This window comes from Aricia agestis, chromosome 16 (assembly GCF_905147365.1).
Source record: "Aricia agestis chromosome 16, ilAriAges1.1, whole genome shotgun sequence".
NCBI lineage: Eukaryota > Metazoa > Arthropoda > Insecta > Lepidoptera > Lycaenidae > Aricia > Aricia agestis.
In genome coordinates this window covers 8,135,173-8,160,756 of record NC_056421.1, presented here as the reverse complement: position 1 = coordinate 8,160,756, position 25,584 = coordinate 8,135,173, and the positions used below count along the sequence as shown (strand labels likewise).

The following is a 25,584-nucleotide window of genomic DNA, read 5'->3' as shown; positions in this document are numbered from 1 at the left end:
CTTCAATAAAATACGTTTTGTGAGTCATTGGTGTGAACGATGATGACCCATTTCGTATGAATCGAAACATTTCCTTAATTCGAACTTAATTTGAAAATTGTTCTAAATTGCTTAGATGATAAATTATTTGTCTGTTTAAATATTAGAAATCTTTCAAAAACATATACTTATTTCAGAATAAAACAAAAAGTAATGATAGGTACTCGTGGCAATTAGCAGTTAACACAATAATTATGTATTTAGGTATAGACATTTTTTATATTCCATAGTATTGTGTCGCTGAGTCGTGCTTTATGCATAACCTTCTTACGATTGTCGAGGTCGTAGGTCCATTGCGTTTCTTACGTAATCAGTTTTAGTACAATAAACTCAGGTAGGTATAGTGCATTGATTCTAAATCGCTTATATCTTATATAAGTCTTTACTTTCGAATAGTCTAGAATAGATTAACCAAAATTAGAAGAGTATTACACAATAATATAATTATCCTTTATTAACAATAACTTAAACTATACAGCAAATACAATAAAATAGTTATTATTGAACTAATACTAAAGCAGGAATAAGAATTATACGTAATAAAAGCGGTTACTGTACGTGTTTAAATTATATTGAGCCACTTGTAAAAATGACGACGCAACACCACCGCCCCAGTAACAGGTAGAGGCTTTAATATGAATTTCAAGTTATTTCCTGGAAACAATTTTTATTAAAGCTCGAATTTTTGTTAATGACTTAAAAAGTGAAGATTTTAATAATATTCGTTGACTAAAATCAAGATCGTTTATGTTAGAAAAAACACAAATTGGCATGTAGAAATTATTTATTAAAAAAAGGATAATAAGAAAATATAATAAGATAAGTATATAAACTATAAGACATAGCTGTTTATGTATAAGTATTAGATAAAGTATAAGATTGAAAGACTGTATAAAATTTGCACGCCACCCAAAGGCAAAATAAGAGAGCTTTAACACCTAACAATAACATCATATTGTACCTTATTTCTACAAATAAATGATTTCTATTCTATTCTATTAATAATGTAAAAAAGTGTCTATCATGAGATTCAAGGATTAAGTTACTTCTGAATCTTGATAGTGGTCACTCATATGAAATGAACCTAATCAAATAGTTTAATCAATATTTCATTTTACGGACTTAAAAAGGAGGTCATAGTTAATATGTGACTCATGAGCTCATTATTTTGTTTTTTTTTCTAAATTAACAGTATCTAAACTTCATTACACTTAACATGGTGGCGTAGTACCTACTCATTTATTTATTACGTATCTCATATAATATTATAATCTATCGTTGCAGATAAAACAATTGTCCAAACATCAACATAGTCGCATATTATATTCATAAACATTTTATTGCGTATTCAAACCGCGATATATCATACGGCAGGTGGCATCAAGAACAACCATTATAGTTTACGCGTAACATATAGCCCGCGTGTGACTCGAAAGGAAACAGTTTTTCATTGATTCAGTGCCACATCTGACGACAAACGCCCCGGGCTTTCTATTCTGATGACCTGACTTGACATTTTTATTGCCGGCAATATTTCTACGGCCTCCAAGGCATAGATATATTTATTCTACACGTCGTCCGCGTTAGGGGTGGGTAATAAAGATGTTACACTGGGAATACAGTTATCTTAAAGCTGTGAATTTGGTAATTGATGAATTAAGTTAGTGTTCAGTAAACATTTAGGGCCTGTTTCACCATTTCCTGATAAGTGACGAATAGGCTATCTTCTAATTAACTTGACAGATTTAAGTATGGAGAATCTGTCAAAAAAGTTGTGAATAGCCCATTCGGCACTTTATCAGAAAGTGGTGAAACAGGCCCTCAATCTTTTAATGTTTGTTAAATAGTAATTAGAAATGTTTTACAAAAGTGTTTTAAAAATATTAACTTCAAAAATGTTGTAGCTGTTCTTATTTTAATCAGTTTGGATTTTTGTAAACACTGACTTAAGATTAAACAAAATATGTTAAAACTCGAGTATAAAAGTATATCTGTAGAGTCTGCGCTTGTCTTAGTGCTTAAAACAGATGTTATGGACATATTTTGTTTCTAAGCGAACAAAATATCAGCCAAGGCGACGTCTAAAATATATTTTATTAGGGTCATGTCCAGGAAAATGGCCAGAACTCGTAGAGACAAAAGTTAAAGGAACTGTCAAACTATATTACTGATGTCCAAAATAAGTTGGCCGGTATGATTGATCAAAAAAGTTTAACGTTATTACCCAAATGTATCCATTACTATCATGTATCTTATAGTAAAAGCCTTTTTCAGGGCACGTACCACGGGTCATATAATATCACGTACGGACGTGACATAAAAATATGAAAATGTTTAAATGTATTCATGCACTTATACACTTATGTATAACTATTTTATACAATATCGACAATTCCTTTAAATATAGGTATTCAAATAAGAATTTTTCCAAAATCGTTCTAAATACCGTACATGTAATAATTGTCTTATTATTATATACAGTTTTTGCAACGTTGGCACTTGGCACTTATTTAATATTATAAGCTCGTATAATATTACACAGTGCATACCTTGCAATATCGAAAATTATTGTCGAATGACATTTTACAGATCTTTCTGAATATAAGTGAATTCGATCGAATCCCAGTATTTTTTCTACCTTAAGATCAAAATGAAATATTGAAAAGCAGAAGCAGGTATATCGAACTAACTACACCAACTAACGAAGTCGGAGATAAAATTCCAACACAAATGCTAAGTAAACAACCCGTGTGGCTTGCACATTATGAAGACTTGGTTATTTAAATCCCCCAGAACGGTTTGCACAGTAAAATGCATAACATTGTTGGCTTTTTCGCGTTGAATAATGCCCGCTTGATAAGAAAATCTTCATAATAATGAAACACGTGGAATGTACCAGAGATATTCAACATTTTTACCGCTAAAAGAATCTACAATGCGCCTGTGACCTAAATGAAGTCCTCGTTGAAATAACTGAATTACTCCCAGCTAGATATAAACCATTTTTAAATTAGCTTATCTGTAAATTGTGAACATTTTTCGGATTGCGTTGCGGTTTTTAACAAGTTTTCGTGCTTTTCTTGAAGTAATTTTCGTTATTACAATTTACGAGAAAGAAAAAATAGTATTCTACTATATTCTCCGGTAAGCAATTTTTTGTTTGCGGTTCTCTACGAATAAAAAAAACTAAGGAATAGTAACTCCGTCAAAAAACATGCTCCACAATACTTGTCAAAAAAGTGTACTTTAGGCACAGAATATAATATATTAGTAGTACCAACTTTAGGTCCACATTTCAGTACATTTGCATTATTTAGGTGACCTTGAGCGGTACTAGGCTGACGTTACATGACAGATCAAAAGGAACCAAATTTAAAACGGTAATAGCTACGGTAATAGTATGGGAGTTACGATTCCTTAGTTTTTATTATTCGTAGGTGGTTAACCCTATTATGCAGTGATTCGATATGGAGGTACAATCTTTCATGTATAAAAATGTTATTTGGTCGCTGTTAAGCATTTGTGTATTACTCCACATTTTTTTGATGAGTTTTGAATGCAGTCTTCTTCTAAATGATCTAAAGAACATGACTGCTTTCATAATTCAATACGTATTTTTTATGATACACAAATACTTAAAAGCGATTATTTATAAATGATTACATAAGATACAGATACAGGCCCAGATTATGTACAGACGGTTCTATAATTGTTTTTAATATGTAAATTGTTCACTTTCAAGATGCATTCAACAATGATTACGTCAAGTATTATCTACCATTAATAATATGCAATGAATACGCGATTGATGGTAAAAAATATGCGCAGAATACACCACTTTGAAATAATCCTGGCCATGGTGATAAATATTCATGAGACCTTGAGGGTCTGATGGATGGTGGACGCCATATTTCAAAATAAGCTTAAGTATCCTCATTTTCTAACTTTTTACAGTCAAAGTAATATTATGTTAATTTCGCAATTTATTTTTGACATATCTTGTATGAAACAAGAAGAAGTTTTTTAGTTATTAAGAACTTAAGGAGAATCGCTGTTCAGGTAATTGAGCTATAATAAAATTTTAGTAGTTCTTTTAAAGACAAAGTCAAAATATGGTCTACAGCTTATTGTAAATTTTTCTGTAAGTACAGTAAAGGTTAAATGTGAAAATCATCTAAAGAAGTGTTTATTTAGTTTAATAGATAATGAATTTCTGTTCAAAATTACACGCTGGAACCTAGAACGGTACATTATGATTCAATAAAATGCAGCCATAATATAACGCTTATATAATTATTATTGTCTATTCCAATAGTAGTTATTATTAAAACGGTAAAAGTAGTCTAGCCCATTTAATAGTAGTGTTATTTTAATAGCCCACGTTAGTTGATGGTGGGCATAAACAAGTGATTATGAATGTATAGAGATATTCGTCTATGTTTGACCATGATCAATTGTGCATGACAGTTTCGCCATTATGGTGGCAATTTTGATTCATACCATCATAGTAACTCTGAAGAGAAGTCTTCGGCGTATTGTACAAAAGAAAAATCAAATCTTTTTTATCTTTATAGTAGATAAACAGTTGTGCTTGTGTACGCGAGTAATTTCCGTTAAGGCTTCTCGGATTCCGTTGATTTTTGTACACCCGGCCGGGAGCGGAAACACCTAAATCTACCAGCTCCCGCGAGAAATGTGGCCAACGCCAACGACAGTATAACATGTATACAGTAGAGCAAGGAAGGCTATACCACCAATTGCACGAGATGACGCAACCTAATGTTTTGGTCACGCTACTGATTGCATCGTTGTCGATCACAAAGTTGTGGTTTACTGGCTGGAGCATCAAAACTTGACCAGTGAAGATATAATTAATGATACTTGATGGTACGTCTGTGACCTTGCAAAAGATTTTTTTTTAAAATGGTACTAAGAAGTCCGCAGCCGTGCAACTTAGAGTAACCCAGTCATACGTGACGTGATACAATGATCATAGTATTTTTGCTACCTCAAGTTATCTGAAATCATGTTGCGACTGCGTCCGATTCGAGTGGTCTATTGTGATGTACTGTACTGTATGTTATTTATATTGCGGCAAGATCGAGAGAGTTTTGGCACATTTATCTTGCTCCTCAAAGGAATAAGAGTTAAACGCTTCTTCGGAAGCGACCATTTTAGACTGATTTTCCTTATACTGTGTTAGTTTCTTTGACCAGTAAATTTTTTAATTGAGGTAAAATTCAGCTATGCGATGTAGCTACTTACTAACTATATAAAGTATATTATTTACACAGTAATTTTTATTAGACACATTAGTCTTCACTAAATGTTATGCTTAAGCAGCATAAAAGCATACGATTTGGTGGAGTCATTTTAAACATAATAACAAATATCAGGCATTAAAGTTGACTTGAAATAAGTTGGAAAATATGAAGATACCGTGGTCTTTTCTTTCCGATCATTAGCAATGCAATTCAATCCTGTATCTGGACGTCGTTAGCCACTTACAATCAGGAAAGCCATTTGTCCATTTATCCATATTAAGTACCTTTTAATATGCAAATCCTCTTAAGGACTACCTACTTTAAAAACCGAGAAGTTAAATTGTGTAATTCTAAAACCTACTGCGTCGGTACGACTTGAGACACCTGCTGGGAGCCCTTTTTCTCAATGGGACCCTGATTAATTCCTACCCTTTTATTCTTTGTGTTTTATCTCTTTATTTCACCTCTTGTTTATTGTTAACCTTTTATGTATTTGTAAATAATGTAATGTATATTACTAAATACACGGTTATCTTGTTGTTTAAAAATATTAAAAGACAATTAAAATTGCAATGTAAATGTGAAACCGATAACGTTGCAGTCAATACAAGTCATGTAAAGTTTTTATTGCTTTTGCTAGGTTTATCTCGCGGTTTCGCCTGCGAAGTTTAATTAAAAATATCGAATGAGTTCCAGTTTCTAACGTTCTATACAAATTGATTTTAAAATATTGCGAATTCTTTTGTATTCTGTTGAAACAAAAATAGTCTTAAGTTAAGAATAAATGGATTTATTTAAATGCAATAAAAGTAAATTCATTATTTCATTTATGATTAATTAAAAGCTTTTATTTAACTTGCTCTGTATGTATGTAAGTATGTATGTTCGGGTGAAATCTTGGAACTCAATTTTGGAGTAGATATATTTAACCGATCGAGCTGAAATTTTGCAGGCACGTTTAGTTTGGATGACAATACATGATATTGTTTGTGACATCACTCTAAATCCAATGTGGCCGACCATCCAAGATGGCGAAATAGTTATTTTCTATGCAGTTCTACAATATGGATATTAAATGAAAGGGCTTTTTGAGAGTAACTCGAAAACGAATGTAATGTCATGCTACATCCAATATGGCGGCTCATCCAAGATAGAGGTATAGTTATTTTTAATGCACTTCTGCAATATGGGTATCAAATGAAAGGGCTCATTGAGAGTAACTCGGAAACGAATGTAATGTCATTCTATATCCAATATAGCGGCTCATCTAAGATAGGGGAATATAGTTATTTTTAAAGCACTTCTGCAATATGGGTATCAAACAAAAAGGCTTATTGAGAGTAAATTGAAAAGTCATGTCGTGTCCTGTCGTGCCGTGACGTGTTGTATCGTGTCGTATCGTAACATGACGTGACGTGTCGTGTCGTGTCTTGTTATGTCAAGTCAAAACCAGTCGGGCATTAGAAAATGCCTGGTTGAATCCGGTCATTTTTGTTAAGTGATATTTAATTTTTTAGTCGTAAAATTAAATACGATTTCTTAAAAACTTAAATTAAGTTAGTCAGATTTTAACAAATTCTTGAAACAAAACAAACTACAATCAAGCAGACTTAAGAAATCTAGTCAGAGATTTAACTAAAAAACAAAAAATAAATTATAAGCAAAAAAGTTTTTGAAAAAAAGCTTTTATTTAAATACTTCAAAAAGAAGAAAATAAATTTCCCCTTAATGAAATTATATAATAAAATTATAAAATTTGCATTATAATAAAAGCTTGTCGTTACTTTAATAAAATAAAAAATATAATATCAGTTTACTCAGTTAAATTGGCACTTACTAGTTTATTATTAACAAATCACGTGACAAGCTTTTATTGTCATGCAATTTGTATAATAAATTGAGGTTATAACTTAATAGTTAGAATTTTTTTTAATTTTTTTTCTTCTTTTTTAAGTATTTAAATAAAAGCTTTTTTAAAAAAGTTTTTTGCTTATTATTTTTTAAATATAATATTAAATAATAATATCTATGGACGCTCCACGACACGCCAGTCTGGCCCCGTGGTAAATATCTGAAGGACTTGTGTTACAGATACCTGACAACGGAATTATATTTAATACTTTTGTACTAAGTATACATATATTTAAGATTTTTATTATAATATGATACACATATACTATACTTACATATATTTAAGAGTTTTATTATATGATACACAATATATTTAATACACATCCACGACCCAGGAACATTGAAAACTTTTTGTTCCGGATTCGAACCCGCGACCCCCGGCTTGAGTTACCAACACGCTCAACCACTGAGCCACAGACGTCGTCAAATGTCGTAAATGCATAATAATTTCACATAAATGTAAACATTTCTTACTTCGCTATTTGTCAACTAGTCACTGCAACGTACAACTTTATAATATAAACATTATTCCATGATTACTGATTAGTTTTATTCATGCGATAATTACAAGAAAATATGACGATAATTGAAGGCTATTTCAAGACTGCTGATACAAACTGCTTTAGTTAACTCTTAGACACCTACCAAGATGGACTTTTTGAATCGTGTTGTGATAGTAACTGGTGCAAGTGCTGGAATTGGGGCAGATACAGCTATATTGTTCGCTCAGCATTCAGCCAAATTAGTTGTAGTCGGCAGAAACGTTGCAGCTTTGGAGGAAATTGCTCGCAAGTGTCAAGAAAGCAGAGGTATTAAGCCATTGGTCATCAAGACCGAACTGACCAGAGATGAAGATGTCAAAAACATTATTACAGAAACTATTAAAGTTTTCGGTCGGATCGATGTTTTGATAAACAACGCTGGTATGGCGATAACAGCAGACATCACTGATGGAATCGAACACTTTGATAAAGTTATGAGCATAAACATCCGAGCACCATACCTTCTAACGGGTTTGGCCATACCGTACCTCTTAAAGTCTAAAGGAAACATTGTAAACGTGTCTAGTATTGGCGGTATGAAACCTATTGGTGATGTAAAGTTTTTGGCGTACGACATGTCAAAGGCTGCGATGGACAATTTTACTAAACACTTGGCTTTGCAGCTTGGACCACAGGGGGTGCGTGTGAATTCTGTTAATCCCGGTATAACTAAAACGGGATTCGTGAAAACAGCTGGCTTTGAAAATCCTGAAGAAATATTTAAATCACGTGAATCAACGCTACCGCTTCGCAAGATGTGTCAAAGCGAGGAAGTTGCTGATCTAATTCTGTATGTAGCTAGTGATCGAGCTCGCAGCATAACTGGCAGTTGTATTGTCATTGATAACGGAGAAATTCTCTTGTAATTTTTTTCTACAAAAAAAATGTATTGTTGAAGACTGGATTTTATTATTTTATCGTAATTTTGTACCATTTTCTTTTTCATGAAAATAGCTTAAGTTTTTTGCTTGAAAAAAAAATTTACGAAACTTAAAATTATAATTTTAGTGAGTAACATGCGAAAATCTGCTAATTACTAAATGTTTTATATTTTTTATACTGTTAAAAGTAGGAATATGTGATCTGTTTTATGTAATAAAGTTGTAAGCTCGTTGCTCTTTTCCATTATCCTAATAAAAACTACTCATACTCATAAATAATAATATCACCATGAAACTAAAATCAAGATATACGTTAACCTAATCTCGGAAACATAAAAGCGAAGTGTATTTGACGCCTGTATTACAAACATTTACCAATATTAGCGAACAATGCCTTCAACGCGGACTAAATAGATCCAAGCACGTATAAATTGAATTCGAGCATGCGATAATGTACCTTCACACGGGAGAGAAGCGACCAAAATTGCCTGGGGAATGTAACTTGAATAATAATCATTCATGTAAATGGTACGTTTCGGAACCGACATTACATAGTTAAGGCAAATGCAAGAGGGAACTCTGGACGACCAGATTAACTGAACGTGTATTTAATTCGATTTTAAATACATACTCTGATATACATAACAATGGAGGCAATTTGACGATTGACAATATGTTTTGTGAATCATGCTAGCTAAGCACTTCTGCTAATCTATACTTATAATCTATATCTATCTATATTCTATACTTATAATAAAATCGTAGAGGTAAAATTTTTGTACATTGAAAATAAACTTGAAAAAATAAGTCAGGGGCATGTTAGAAGCGTAATAGAACACATTTTAACTATTTTTGAAATTTTTGTTTCTCTGTCTGTTTGTCTGTTTATCTGTTTGTCTGTTTGTACAGGCTAATCTCTGAATCCGCTGGACCAATTTCAATGAAATTTGGCATGATGATACCTTACATCCCTGGTCAACATCTTAGATACTTTTTTTTAACCGACTTTAAAAAAAGGAGGAGTTAATGTTTACTTCGCTGTTTGTGGTCAGATTTTCAAAATTCTTTTTTTGTTGTATAGATTGCCCAAATTTGATACCATGTTTATAATAAAATCGGCCAAGTGCGAGCGGACTCGCGCACGAAGGGTTCCGTACCGTTATAGAGAAAAAATAGGCCAAAAGTTGTGTTTTTGTATGGGAGCCCCCCTTAAATTTTAATTATATTCTAATTTTATTATTAATTATTAAAGTACACATATAATTAAGAATTCTGTCAAAATTTCAACTGCCTGCCTGTTGTCATTATTGATATCGAGCAAAATGGCAAAAAAAAATATGTTTTTTGTATGGGAGCCCCCCTTAAATATTGATTTTATTTTGTTTTCAGTGTTTGTTGTTATAGCAGCAACAGATATACACAATCTGTAAAAAATTCAGAACTCTAGCTATAACGGTTCTTGAGATACAGCCTGGAGACAGACAGACGGACAGACAACGAAGTCTTAGTAATAGCACAGAATACATATTAGTTTAAACAGGGTCTTTACCCTTTGGGTACGGAACCCTAAAAAGGTGACTTGATAAGTAATGGAATTGAAGAAACTTCTCGAAATTTACAACGACAACCAAAGGAGATACATTGGTTGGAATGTGTGGTGGCTGGTGGGCCAACGCCCATAATAAAACTCCGTTAGCTACTTCCCTGAACAACCCTTTCTGATAATCTGCGTGCTGGCAGGCCGTGGGCGGTGGGTGTGGGAGTAGTGGGGTGGGGAAAAAAAGAAAAAAAATGTAGGTTCAGCTGTATTAAAACTCCGTTTGCTACTTCCCTGAACAACCCTTTCTGATAATCTGCGTGCTGGCAGGCCGTGGGCGGTGGGTGTGGCTGTAGTAGGGTTGGGAAAAAATTGGAAAAAAATGTAGTTTCAGCAACTTAATAGTGTTTGCGATGGTAAATGTTAATTTATAATTTTTTCACATAGATAATAAAGAATAACCGGCCAAGTGCGAGACGGACTCACGCACGAAGGGTTCCGTATTTCAGAAGTCTATCTCTAGATATAAATTTCAGAAGTCTATTCTATAGCGGTCCTTGTGATACAGCCTGGAGTCATACAGTCAGACAGACAGTCATATTTTTTTTCATTTTTCCCCACCCCACCACTCCCACACCCACCGCCCACGGCCTGCCAGCACGCAGATAATCAGAAAGGGTTGTTCAGGGAAGTAGCTAACGGAGTTTTAACACAGCTGAAGCTACATGACTGATTTGGTCGTCAGCTCTTAGTCGAGTAGTAGCAGAAGATCTATGAGTAAACAAACAAAGTTTACCTCTTTATAATATTAGTATAGATTAAAAACTACTGAATCGATTTTAATCATTTTTTCAGTGAGTGACATAGGCTATATTTTTTACCCGTGTGAAGCCGGGGCTGGTCGCTAGTATATTATATAGATAATACAAGAATTGCTCGTTTAAAGATATAAGATTATACTTAAGTTTAGTGTTTTGTTAAAAAATAAATTTTAACAAACTGATAATAATTATTTTTTATTTATTAATATTCAAAAGAAAATTATTCAATAACCATCGAGTTACACAATTACTTAGTAATTACAGTATAGTATCAATTGAATTGGCGTTCTATCCATTCAAGCAAAGGTCACAATGTCCCTAACAAAAACCTTAATTACTTCCTTGTAAACAACTTTCAAGGTAAAATACTGGTGTTTTACGTTCAGTACTGTGATGGACTTCCATGACGATGGAGTTTCAAAATAAAATAGTGATTGTCACTGGAGCCAGCGCCGGGATTGGGGCAAACGCCTGTCTTTATTTCGCTGAAAAATTAGCAAGCATCGTTCTCGTCGGCAGAAATATCAAAGCCTTGGAAGATGTTGCTCGAAAATGCGAACAAAATCATGGAGTCAAGGCATTGGTCGTCAAGGCAGACATAACTAATGACATAGAAGTTAAAAGTATTGTCACTAAAACTGTTGATATATTCGGACGAATTGATGTTCTGGTTAATAACGCTGGTGTTGGAGTGATGGCTGATGTGACTGATGGGGTCGAATTCTACGATAAAGCAATGAACACAAATATTAGATCTGCTTATCATTTGACAAGTTTGGCTGTACCGTATCTAATCGAGTCGAAAGGCAGTATCGTTAACGTTTCAAGTGTAGCGGGAATGAAACCTATTGGGGAATTGAAATTTTTGGCCTACGGCATGTCAAAAGCAGCTATGGATCATTTTACGAAATATCTGGCTTTGGATTTAGGTCCGTACGGAGTTCGGGTGAATTCTGTTAATCCAGGAGCGACGAAAACGGATTTCATATCAACTGCTGGGCTAAAGGATCAAGGCGTCATGAGCAAATTTTGTGCCACAAAATTACCACTTGGCAAAATGGCTGAAAGTCATGAAGTGGCTGACTTAATTGTGTACTTGGCGAGTGATCGTGCGCGAAGCATCACAGGCAGCATCTTCGTTATTGACAATGGGGAATCGTTAAAGTGATATACATACTATAGTAATAGGTTTGCTTAAACTGTACATGGCACACCTTATAAAATATTATTAATGTTATTCTTTACCAGTTAACACTTGAAAAAAAAATATTGCATCTATGATATTAAAATAATATCCGCTCGATCAGATTCAAAACTGTGTGTACAATATAGACGTCAGAAAATATTTAAGCAACGAACATGCCGCAACAACGACGGCTAAACTGTTTATTTTTGCACTACAAAGTCTATCTAAACATAATACTACTGAAACTGTTTACTTATCTAAAAAAAATATAAAGTTCAGACTTCAGTATAAAGCAGAGTTTTTCAGTTCGAACGACAAGAATATTGTTGGTAACTTTATTAATAACAAGAGTGTTTGTATCATATTTTGAAAGTAACAAAGATTACTGCTAGCAAAATAATAAAGTGCTGCTCTCAAGATCTCTATTTTGTCCTATACTAATAATTATTCATCTGTGGTCACCGCCGTTGGTTTTACATTTAGTAATTTTTTTTTTTCCGGCCGGCTCGATTGGAGAAATACCACGTTCTCACAGAAAACCGGCGTGAAACATCGCTTGCGCTGTGTTTCGCCGAGTGAGTGAGTTTACCGGAGGCCCAATCCTATACCCTAATCCTTTCCCTACCCTCCCCTTTTCCCTTCCCTTCCCATCCCTACCCTCCCCTATTACCCTATTCCCTCTTAAAAGGCCGGCAACGCACCTGCAGCTCTTCTGATGCTGCGAGTGTACATGGGCGACGGAAGTTGCTTTGCATCAGGTGACCCGTTTGCTCGTTTGCCCCTTTATTTCATAAAAAAAAACTTATAAATGTATACTTTTCTTTATAACTATTTATATAACACTGTTTGGAGGCCCAATAAATGAAAATAAAATAAAGTGTCCAAATGTATGTTTATATTTATATGCACGATAAGTTTAGATTTTTGTCCCGTAAGAAAGTAATATTGTAGAGAAAAGAATGTATGGCTGAAGTAAATGAGTTTCGTGGAACATGCGAATATTGAAACAGACGGCGGCCCGTAAGTTTACATGTACACGAATAAACTTGTTAAGATAAACCAAACTACGTTTATTATGTTTGATGGGAAGTTATGATGATCTCCTAAATGTTACTGGCTGATTGTTTTATACTGACACAACTTTAGTGGTAAAAATTTGCGGACAATAAATTTATTGTTACCTATATTGCCTATAGATATTATATTATTGTTAAATGTTATATTTTGATAGATATAACTTAAAGCTGATTTTAAATTTCACAATCAATCTGTTTTTCCTGAAATACCAGAATGTTATGCATTTTACTACTTTTTATATCAACACACACCCAAGGTCATTCTACCGTTTCTAAGAAATTTTGAATAAATTTTCTTTTACTAAATCACAATCATTCCAACTCAATTTAGAAGGATATTTTTGTTCCTGCTTCGCCCACGTGATAATCGCATAAAAATCATTTATCCTTTAATGTACAGCGTAAATAATGTTCAATTGTTTACGAGATTTGAGGGGACAAGACGACACGGAACGTGCAAGTCTCGACCCTCAGGGGATTTGAGACGCTCACATTTTTCAATTTTTATATGCTCCTGTAAGTGCCGACTACACAATACTGTACAGTAGAGTAACTGGTCTCTTGGTATCTTCTTCTTTAAAATTACCTCCATTAAGAAATAGCCATAAATAAAAAGCTGGTGTAAGTATTGGTGAAGTCAAATAGACTTTATTGCTAGTAGGGACAACCACGATAAGTTTGAGATAAGTTGTACGCGCATGATCATACTGCATTGATTATTATATTTTTTTTTTTAAATTAAGTACCAGACATGACCTAAGTAGAAATGGGAATGAATAGAGACAGTGATATTTACACAAATTAGGGAGAAATTAAGGCATTTACTTACCGCCACTTTCTGATATAGAAATGCCATAGAAATGGTTGCCATGCCATAAAAACACTTCCTACTACAGTGGTCATGCTAAGCGTACCAAAATCACGCTAATCTGTGTATAATCACAATTCTAGTCGTATAGTATGATGATAGTGTTAAGTGTACTGTATACTGTTTATACTGTGTTACGTGGGATTTGCTGGGAATATCGGAACTCAGATGGTAATCAAAGGTTGCACCTGATCTTTTCGCTTGGTGCAGCAACGAAAATGAAAACTACTGTTTTTCATAATATAAAAAAATACACAAAGCTGCAATCTTTATGTTTTAAATACAAAAAACATGAGTCCAACCAGACATAATATATTATGTATTATATCTTAACTTTACCAAAAAAATTTATACAAGTAGTATAATTTGTCACTTATAATACCACAAGAGCTTCAAAATTATCGGATATTTCCCGATAGGTTCGTTGCAAACAAATGAAGGATTCAAGTTTTTCAGGTTAAAAAATCACGAGCGCGAAGCGCGAGTGATTTTTCCTGAAAAACTTGACGACTTTATTTGTTTGCAGGGAACCTTGAGGGAAATGCCAGATAATTTTGAAGCTCGTGTGGTATTCGGGGGATTATTTTTCCGTCCCAAATGTCGGCCAATATAATTGCACCATGAGACACAATTGAATTCAACCTGTCAGTTTGACGTGTTTGTCTTTTATATATAGCAACTACCAGAGAAAATTTTCAAAAAATTATCAGTATAATACCATGTAGGTTGTACCACGTGACGTCGAATGGTGCAATTCTATTGGTCGATATTTGGGTCGGAAAAATAATCTTTCAAATTGATTTGATTAATATTGAATGTTATTATTTCACTTAACTATATCCCTGGACTTCCTTGAACATTTCAAGTCTTAAATTATCCAAATCGGACAAGCCATTCTCTACTTTTAGCGTGATTAAAAAAATTTAAAAATATCCATTTTTATTTTTTATTGATAGCAACTAAAATACAATATCTGCGTAAACCTATAATGTTACAAACATTTTCAATAGTGCGACGGAAAAATAGCTCTATATTATCGCAAAGAATTCGGGGACGCGAAAAGTTTCAAGATTGACAATAATTAGTAGGACGAGGCCAGAGATTGATGGCGGCACAAAGGTCTGTCGGTGATGAATTGCCCAATATTAGGTCATGATTGGGCGTTTGCCTGTAGGTTTTTGCCTCCTCCAAGTGTCACTAAGAGATTTACTCCCAATGTTTACTTATCGATTAAGAAATTAACTATTGGTTGGAAACGGTGAGTTTTTGATATTATAAAGTGTGTAGAATATGGATTTGTTTTATCCATTTGTAATTAATGGTTCAATATTGTGTACAATTTTTATTATGTTAAAGCTAACTTTGTAATATAAATGATATGTTTTGTTTAACTTATCAGGACTACTTAGGGCAGAAAGTTACCTTCGAAAATCAAAAATCTGATAGAGAATGTCAGTTTCTTTGTCAGATTTTAGATTATTTAGGGCCCAGACATGTTTTAGACAAACTTAGCCGTAATTGCGATATTAAAATGAAAGATAAACTACATTAAGTCACAATATTTACAGCTGTACAACAGTCATTTATCGTCATATGATATTTACATAACACTCATCAAACAGACATGCCGCCAAGTAATTTTGAGCTTACAAATGTATTCAAATGTTTCATCCACGCGAGTATTTTAGTCGGGGGATAAGGTAACTATTTCGTGATTATTGCGTTTTGATTGCTCCGCCATGGTGTTAAGGTTTAATTTTGAATATGCTAAAATGTGGAGCACGTAGTTCGGTTATTATGCAAATCGGGACCGCGGAAATGCTGTGACGTCATAGTACCCATTACTTGAGAGGCAAATTGTGATAAATGAAACGTTGTACACAACGAGTGATGGGGAGTTGAGTGCATTATGCGGCTCAAATTGTTGATTAATATAAGCTACGTGTATGTAAAATTATCTCACTAGAATAATGATTACATGTAGAGTTTTCATGTATCTTAAAAAAAAAACTCTTTTTATTTCTCTAATTACTAAAATAATATCAATTATCGACCCAAAAGAGGCGGCTTTACCGCTCTATCATAAGTAGTGTTTTTAAAATTGTTTGTGCAGTTTGTTCCAGTTCGTTTCGCTTACGTTCGTTAAAGTTCTAGATAGAGATATAGAATTATTATGTGTTTACGAACAATATTAAAATTTCACGGTACCAAATAAAATTACTATTGAATGGTTTCATAATTCGAATATAATTGCTTAGGTACAGACAATCGTATCTACTCAACAATTTCAGAACACAAAAATAATTGAAACATTTCCATCAATATCAAATAGTAAATCATCATTGTTTAAGACAATCTTAACGACTTCGATTCATTAGAACGGAAGAAAGTAATTGGAGATTCTCAAATATATTTTAATACAGGATGTAAGAGCCTCAGGGCACCCATTAACGCTCAGATAGTTCGTTTCCAACTGCAAACAAAGACGAGAATTTCGGCTGAGCCCACTGACATAGTTTGTGTTTCATCAAGCGAAAGACCGGCATATTCAAGAAAATATAAACAGCGTTCAAAATCCAGGAGGTAAAAGATTTTGAGTAAAGTGTACATTTAATAAAATTGTTCGGCGTGCATCCGTTGTCTGATTGCCATAACACAAGTTTATACTTAGCATGGGATTAGACGACGTGATGTACGCTACCTAGCTTTTATTACCATTGTATAATATTATTGTATGCTTAATAAAGAATTTGAATTTAATTAAATTGAGTGACGATCCATACTTCCATATCCAAACTAATATTATAAATTCGAAACATGTCTGTCTGTCTGTTACATACTTATTCACACCTAAATCGCTGAATCGATATCGTACTAAGATACGAGTACGTTGAGTCCCGTTAAAGGACATAGGATATTTTTATCTCGGAAAAACGAATTTTGGCGCAGCGGAGTTGCGGGCGTTATAATATAGTTTTATTATATTTTTGATGCAAAAACTTCTTTGGCGGAGTTATAAAATTTTTTGTAATGGGCAAACTGACGGACGAATTACACCAATAAAAGTCGTAAATAATAGGTACCTTCCTAAGTAAGTATGTAACTTGGAATTGAGGTTAAAGAAATATGTTTTTAAATCCTAAATCCCTTTGATGTTATTGTCAGGTAGATGTGTTTATGTGGCATCTTAATTAACAGTTTGTGTAATTAATTATCTCCAATTTAATGACGGCACTCGGCAGTATTGATTCGTCTAATATTATTATCTGATATTCGGCATAGCTATAATGCTACCAACTCATCCACATTTCACGTACAAATCATGGAGACAAAAAAATTAGGACAAATTAATTTGGTGCTATTCAATATGAACATTGAACAGGTATAATGCTACTAATTAAAAATTCACGTAAAACAGTGCAATTAAAATAAAACAATGACAGATTAATTTGATATTTATTATTTTTTTGCAATAAAATCAAAGTGAAATAAAATAGAATATGACTTACAAATGAGAAGTTCACAGTCCTCCATTTAGTCATAACTACTTCAACATAATAATGTTTTACTAAGCAGCTCTTATATTTTCCTTATCCTAACTAATTAGATTGATGGTGGCCCCAAATCTGTCAGAAGATAATGAACGACCGGACAAAATGAAGTTTTGTCTATAAAGGAACTATTTTTATAAGAGACTGTCCCATATTGTCATTAGGAAAAACGAGGCGTAGAGTAAACACAAGAAAGTAGATAATTATCCTTCCTCATCTTTACTCTTTATGGGTCAGTCAGATACGAGAAAAAATGAGGCAAAATATAATAAAAAATGCGTATGGGCCGCGCTACACCGCAATGGCAGCGGCGAGGCGAGCACTTTCAATGTCATATGATATTAAACTTCATCTTCGTTATTGTAATACATAGTATCGCTTGAGAAGTCTACGGCCTCCCGTGGCCGCTCGTGGCCGCAAAAGCGATACTATTACAATAATGAAGATAAGGTTTAAAATCATATGACACTGAAAGTGCTCGCCTCGCCGCTGCCATTCCGGTGTGGCGTGGCCCTATGGCACTCGGGGACTGCCGCGATAAAGCGGCATAGCATTTTCATCAACTTATGCAACAATAATTCGTATACTAGTCGCACGCACACAAACACCGTGCCAAAATCTGACAGTGTCGTTACGGAATTTCTAGATTCGGTTGCCGTGCTCAAAACCCGCGATAAAAACTATGTAGTAGCTTAAAAATATAGCGATACTACTTACATTTAAACGGCCAGCTATCAAAAGTTAACAACAATGCAATATATTTCCGTTTCTTTTCAGGTTCGGAATATATTTTATCGCGTAGTCTAAATACTTTCTGACAGTTCTCGGAATATGTCGTAGATCCGATGACATTTGAATAATATTCGAAAATAACTTTTTTTTAATCCACCACGTGAGAAATCTGATTTCTATTACCATGATAACTAGACACATATCGGAAGCTTATGTCGGAAGCGTATACAAGCTAAATCTGACTCGCTCGAGCTTGTCGCGAAATCCCCGTGTTAATTTTTGTTTCGTTAGTAGTAACTAGTAATATGAGTGATTAAATAGAGGAGGCATTATCTCATAGTACTAATGCAGTCTGGGAGCGAGTAAATGTGGAAAAAGTCACCTATGTATTTATGCATTATAAGTACCAGAAAACGAAATATTTTTGTACCATAAATATCCCTTATCTCCTTTTTCCTTCAATTTCTGATTTTAACTTACATAATAAATGAGAGCTTCGCGCCAAAAGTAGGAGTAATGGCGTGTACTCAAACCGACATGAAAAAATACTCTCGACCACTATTAATTTTCATTTCCTACTATTTCCAAGATCTGCAATCACGAGAGAATAATGCACTACACAAAATGAATAGATGTTTGGCTTCTAGCGTTTATTTAGTGAGGGAGTAATTTATTTAATCTCCTTAATTCTTCCTCGCTTTTACTTTAGCCAAGATTTTCGGTGTAGATTATAAGAGAATACTTTGGCTACGACAGTTTGACACCGCGTTGCGTTTTGGATTGTGTAGAATTTTTGCGCTTGAATTTGTGTTGGTTTTATTGTACTTCTTTTACTAAAATATAATATCTTAAAGTAAAAGTAAAGTGTATACTTTAGCAAGATACAATCTAGCTAAAGTATACAAACAGTATTGCAAAAAAAAAGTTTACACAAACACAAAAGTCAGTTAAAACAGTGAAGGGATAGTAACATTTAAACTAACTTTTATTTTTGTACTTACCATGCAGCGAATTTTTATTATGTCGAATCGTATTGAAATAGCATTATAATAAAGTTATATTCCAACAGCCATAATATTCTAATTGGATCTACATATTATCCTGCAACATTGGTATTATGCACACGTTCTAAGCGTATATCTATAGATCTCATACATAACGCATCTGGTCTTGTGCAAATACAATTTAGTTTGCTCTTCAAACATGCACTAATTATGCAATTGCGGTCTACCTGCTGTTGTAGGATTTGTGACGTCACGAATATTAATAGTGTGTCCAAATCAATTGTTTCAACATTTAATTCAATTAAGGAACAGCTGTGATTTCCATAATATTATAATTTATTGTAAAATTTTAGGGGTATGAAGATTTTTTTTTTTAATTTTTTTTTAATGAAATAAAGGGGGCAAACGAGCAAACGGGTCACCTGATGGAAAGCAACTTCCGTCGCCCATGGACACTTGCAGCATCAGAAGAGCTGCAAGTGCGTTGCCGGCCTTTTAAGAGGGAACAGGGTAATAGGGGAGGGTAAGGAAGGAAAGGGAAGGAAATAGGGGAGGGTAGAGAAGGGAAGGGAATAGGGGAGGGTAGAGAAGGGAAGGGAATAGGGGAGGGTAGGGAAGGGAATAGGGGAGGGTAGGGAAGGGAATAGGGTAGGTGATTGGGCCTCCGGTAAACTCACTCACTCGGCGAAACACAGCGCAAGCGCTGTTTCACGCCGGTTTTCTGTGAGAACGTGGTATTTCTCCGGTCGAGCCGGCCCATTCGTGTCGAAGCATGGCTCTCCCACGTATATGGAGCCTGGCCGACCTACTGTCCGTCATTGTGTTTTTCCGCTTTCACGAATATATTTTTTTTCAAAAATAGATAGCTAAAAGGGCCCATTCACGGCAGGACTGCCGTGCAGTCCTGCCGTGAATGGGCCTTTTAACATCAATACAAACAAAAAATAATCAATTTGAGCTGCCAAAGTTGCAATATCTTAAATTGTTAAAACTTTGGCAGGTCACATCTTCGAAATGTGATACTTTACGAGGTTTTGTCCAAGATTATTTTTGGTTTGTATTGATGTTCCATTTTTGAAAAAAATATTCGTGAACACAATAGCGGACAGTAGGTCGGCCAAAATCTTCCTACCCCTTTACGTCAATTGTGAGTCAAGGTGTGAGCGAGTCCTCACAAAGCTTGGCTTTGAGCTAGTAAGCTAAATAAAGTTTACTTTATGATTGCGTCATTTTGTTAAAACCAAGATAGGTTTAACCAATGACATTACTAATATTATAAATACGAAAGTGTGTTTGTCTGTCTGTCTGTTGCCTCTTCACGCCCAAACCGTTGAATCGATTTCTCTGAAATTTGGTATGGAGATACTTTGAGTCCCGGGGAAGGACATAGGATACTTTTTATCCCGGAAAAATGTACGGTTCCCGCGCGAAAAACTAATTTTGGCGCAACGGAGTTGCGGGCGTCATCTAGTAATATTAAATATACTTATTATATTCTTTCACTGTGTTAGGTAGTTGTTGCTCAATAAGCGGTGCATTATTAAGCAACTGTACTTATGCTTACGTATTTTTATAGGTGCCGTGCAGTGAATAGTGATGCAATTTTGCAAATCAATGTGTGACGCACTACATGCTGTATTTTGTACGAGCTTATTTAATTGAAGATTTACGTTAATATCTAATGAGCTATATATGTATCGACTACGGCCTACAAAGTGCCATATCTGTTTATTTTATTTATTTATTTATCTCGTGCAACACAGGTCCATTTCATAATTATAAAGACTAACATAATATATAACATTAAATATTATATAATTACTTAAAAACAACACCTTGTTACGAATTGACGGTGATGTAACGCGTGCTTCATTCCGGAGTCTCCCCCGGAACTTCATGTAAATCACACCTCAAAGGTCACCAGGACATGCGTTGGTATTTTCACTTTACCTTTATTTACATATTGTGAAAATTAGGATTATTATCGGTGATTAATTGCACGGTGTAAATACCAGGTATAAAATTATTATACCTGTAATATATTTCTCCATTTATTGTAAATAAGTGAATTCAGCAAACAGAACCGCGGGAATTACCTAGCAGGCTATAAATATTTATCTCGGTTCTCTTCACGTAAGTAGTGATCATGCCGGTATCCTAGAATTCCATATGAAACCCTCCGGTTCTATATTTGAATATTTTATCGTCAGAATGGCCTTCAGCCTCTAGGTAAACAGGCGAAATTCATATGCCTATTTTACCTATTTTTAGTGTTATGTGGGCCTGGGGACTTGGAATAATAAGTGTAATAAAAACACAAAAGTATACTTTGTTTCCACCCAAATAAAAGAACCCATTTTCCGTTTATATTTTTACCAAAAACTGAAATTAATTTTCTATGTCCAGGTGTCCTTAAATAATAAAAAACTTGAAAAGAATAAAAAAAATCTACCAAGACAACAGTTTTATAACTTAAGAGATTAAACAATGTGGTATAAAATCGACAAGTTGTTTTGTCAGCAAATGAACTTTTAGTTAATAAAAATTATTGCAGATTTTTGCGAATTCTTTGCTGTTGACTGAAATAACTTTTTTAGAGCATGTCAAATAACTTAACTTAACTTTAGAGATTAATAAAAGCTTGTATAGTTGAGTTCTTAATGTTATATAAGTATTTACTTTATAATAAATAATTATTATTGTTAATGAAAATATCTTTATTTGTTTCAGGTTTATATATTTGAATAGGAGTTGGAGAAAAGGTACGTATATAAATTAAAATAGAACATGTTCAAATATTTAGTTCATTCAAATATTGCTTACGTTATTAAAGTGTAACACATCATAATATTAAAATAAGTTTATTATAAAATTTGCTAGCAATCAAATGAAAAAGGAACAAATCTTTTGTTGTTGTAATAAAAAGTAACTATTGTTTTTATAGTTTTACAGATATAGAAATATTGTCAGTGATCGTATCAATAATAGAGGTAAAAAATGGGCTAAACCTAAGTAATAATATCATCAAACAGTTTAATATACCTTATAGAATATCACACTCTTAGACTGGGTTGCACCAACTAACTTTAACTTTAACTACAGTGCAAAATGTAAAATCTTTGGTTAAAGTTAAATATGGCGTCCTTACCTCCGCTCATACGTGAATTTCTCCGGTTAAAGTTAAAGCTAAAGGACGCCATATTTAACTATAAAAATAACTTTAACTTTAACCACTCCTCTGGTGCAACCCAACCTTAGTTTTTTGAGTTGTGCCCTTCTAATTCTAAGGGGGCAATATTGTATGCGAGCTAAGCCCCAAAACTGTCTTCCCAGTCAAATCGTCTTCCAAATAAAAACGTTGCTAATAAAGAAAACGCCAAGGCTGAAATCAAAGGTCGTATTGTCACTATCGTCATTTCCGGGATACTTTTTGTAGCTCATTATTTAAATGGACTGGCTTCGTTTAATTAACTTTCATGATAAATTACGTTGGCCATAATAAATCAATGTTTTTGTCGTCGACTGTCCCGTATTTGTTCGACCGTATGAAGGAAACTTGCGTGCATGCGTTTTTAAGTTAAAGCTACTTTCGATTATAATCCTTATAGTAAGGTAGGAAGGTTATATTTACTGTGATTGGAAAGTATATATTTGATATACTTATATTCAACAGTGACATTAATCGTAATTTTATATTAACGGTGATACTGAGTTAAGGTGATTATTTACGAGTATAAGAAAATGTCCTACGAAGTAGGCAGATATTTGTATTGGCAACAGTAATGTAATATTTAGAGATATGTAACAGACTCAATAGGGTTCCGTTCTTACACTTTGGGTGCGGAACCCGAAAAATTGTCTACCACATCCTATTAGTTTCCACAAGGACGTGAAATTGAAATGTACCACACTCGTATCAGAGCGGCGGGCGACGTGACCCAAATGTTTGTGACAAGCCGCGAGTAATATGATTGTTAGGGTCAGTGCACAATGCAACGTGACGCGGCGATGCGATGCGATGCGATTGACTTATTAAAAACTGAACTTTACTACAAAAAGTACAAGAACCATATTATTTCATTCTTCAGAATATATAGTTTATGCTACACTCGAAAAACGTTACTCTCCTTCTGGTATAGTCGGGCTAAAAGGGGATAACCTTGTCAAAAGGAGGTAATTAGTAATCTAATATATAAAAATAAGTCGGGTTTTCCTTCATGTCGCTATAACTCCAGAACGCGCGAACCGATTACCACAGTTTTGCATTCGTTGGAAAGGTCTCGGGCTCCGTGAGGTCTATAGAAAAAAAAAATCAGAAAAAACTTCAAGAGAAAATCAGGAAAACAGGGAAAATCATTTTATGGCAAAACAACTTTGCCGGTAGTTAGACAATATAATTATTACAATTTTAGTCTTTTGAAGCAAAGGACTTGTTTTGTGGACCGCTGAAAAACAACTTTTTTCTGTTTTTGCATATTATAATAATATGATGTTACTTAATTGAAGATGTGAGTGGATGAAGTGGGTAACTAACACTTTAAAAATATTAGTTTTTTGCATAAATGGAACTTTAGGACCGTAAAAATGATTTAAAATAAATAAAAGTGGATTTAGTGTGTAGCCAAATGATAAGTAACTTACATGGTTTGTTTAAATTATAAAGAAAAAAATGAATATGCAAATATGCTTTATATGCTATAAAATATTAGTTATGTACTTCACCCACTCATGTCTTTATAATTGTAATGACATCATAATATATTTTTAACATGAAATATTTTTTTAACATGAAAAAGCGGTTAAAATTTAAAGTTCTTCTCGTAAAAGGCAATAAATTATTGTCAGATGTGAAAAACGATCAACACAACACGCTTTTAAATTTCTGTAGCCAACGTACCGGGTATTAGAAAAAAGAACCATCCGCTATTAGAACCGCATTTCCTGTTGATCACAGCAATTTCTCCGGTCCACTGTGCCCACGGTAGGGCTGCCAATTCATCAAACTGAAACCGGACAAACAAAGCTGCTTGTCTGTTTTCTGGAGTTTTTAGTCAAATGACTAAGCAGACTTGCAGAAAAGTTGGCTAAAAACTACAGACTATCGCGATTTTTTTATGAATAGAAAATTATAAGATGTAATCACAGTTGGACGTATGTTTAGCATTTGTGTGAGTACACAAATGCTAAACAGCGTCCAACTCACAAAAAAATTACGTATTGAGCTATGAATGCAGCTATATTCTGTAGATGATTTAGAACAAGACTGCATTCAAAATTTAACAACAAAAAATTATTGTAGGTTAGGACACTAATGCTTAAAAGCGACCAGTTATTCTTTGTCTATTCGATTGAAAAATCTTTCGGTTAAAAAAAATAATAAACGTGGAATGCATAGTGATAAATGTAAAATCAATCTAACTGTATTTTGAGTTCAAAGTGTAAACAAATAGCCGGGCACTCTTTAATTTTGGCCGGATTCGCAATATTTTGTTCGGCTTTATCCAGCCAAGTAACAAGCAGCCCTGGGTGAGTATTGATGCACTTTTTATTCTAGCACGGGCACAATATGTTACCATTCCAACGGATCAATCTACTTGATTGAGCGTCTTTGCCGATTGAGAAGACGTTTCTTGTTGACTATTCTGTTTGGAACTTGTTAACAACTTTATATTGTTGTTTGAACATAGCATTTCTATTTTAATCTTGAAAACTATTTATCATTATCATTACAATTATCGTTTTCAATATTGCCTTCCATGTCGCTTTTTCAGTAGAATTATTAATAACTAGCTGTTGCCCGCGACTTCCCGTATATCGATTGAGTCGTTTACGTGCAAATCAGAAAAGTATATTGTGTGGGAACCGCACATTTTTCCGGGACAAAAAACTTTCCTTGTCCCAGATTCAAATAAGTATCTCCAATCTCCATGCCAAATTTCATCAAAATAGATTAAATAGTTTAGGCGAGAATCATAAAAGTTTATTCTGCGGGAACCGTATATTTTTTTCGGGATAAAAAGTATCCCTTGTCCTTTCCCGAGATTGAAAGTATTGCCATACCAAATTTCATCAAAACAGATTGAATAGTTTAGGCGATAATCATAAAAGTTTATTGTGCGGGAACCGTACATTTTCCGGGACAAAATTAGTATTCCTTGTCCTTTCCCGAGAC

At 34.0% G+C, this 25,584-nt stretch overlaps 3 protein-coding genes across 3 annotated transcripts in view; all 3 read left to right on the top strand.

Annotated features, from left to right (window-relative positions):
• Nucleotides 1–25,584, top strand: part of LOC121734596 (semaphorin-2A-like) — a 394,143-nt gene that overhangs the window by 36,555 nt on the left and 332,004 nt on the right. Inside the window, exon 2 of the mRNA XM_042125178.1 lies at nt 22,143–22,174. The gene's annotated coding sequence lies outside the window, so the exon portion shown is untranslated. The remainder of the gene's footprint in view (nt 1–22,142; nt 22,175–25,584) is intronic.
• Nucleotides 7,811–8,647, top strand: LOC121734608 (uncharacterized oxidoreductase TM_0325-like). Its single transcript, XM_042125194.1, has one exon. The coding sequence runs from the start codon at nt 7,864–7,866 to the stop codon at nt 8,620–8,622; it is 759 nt and encodes a 252-aa protein (XP_041981128.1). The 5' UTR covers nt 7,811–7,863; the 3' UTR covers nt 8,623–8,647.
• Nucleotides 11,388–12,163, top strand: LOC121735035 (uncharacterized oxidoreductase TM_0325-like). Its single transcript, XM_042125702.1, has one exon. The coding sequence runs from the start codon at nt 11,399–11,401 to the stop codon at nt 12,161–12,163; it is 765 nt and encodes a 254-aa protein (XP_041981636.1). The 5' UTR covers nt 11,388–11,398.

Excerpts from the sequence above, each read along its gene's own strand:
- LOC121735035 (XM_042125702.1), top strand. The coding sequence starts at position 11,399 with ATGACGATGGAGTTTCAAAATAAAATAGTGATTGTCACTGGAGCCAGC.
- LOC121734608 (XM_042125194.1), top strand. The coding sequence starts at position 7,864 with ATGGACTTTTTGAATCGTGTTGTGATAGTAACTGGTGCAAGTGCTGGA.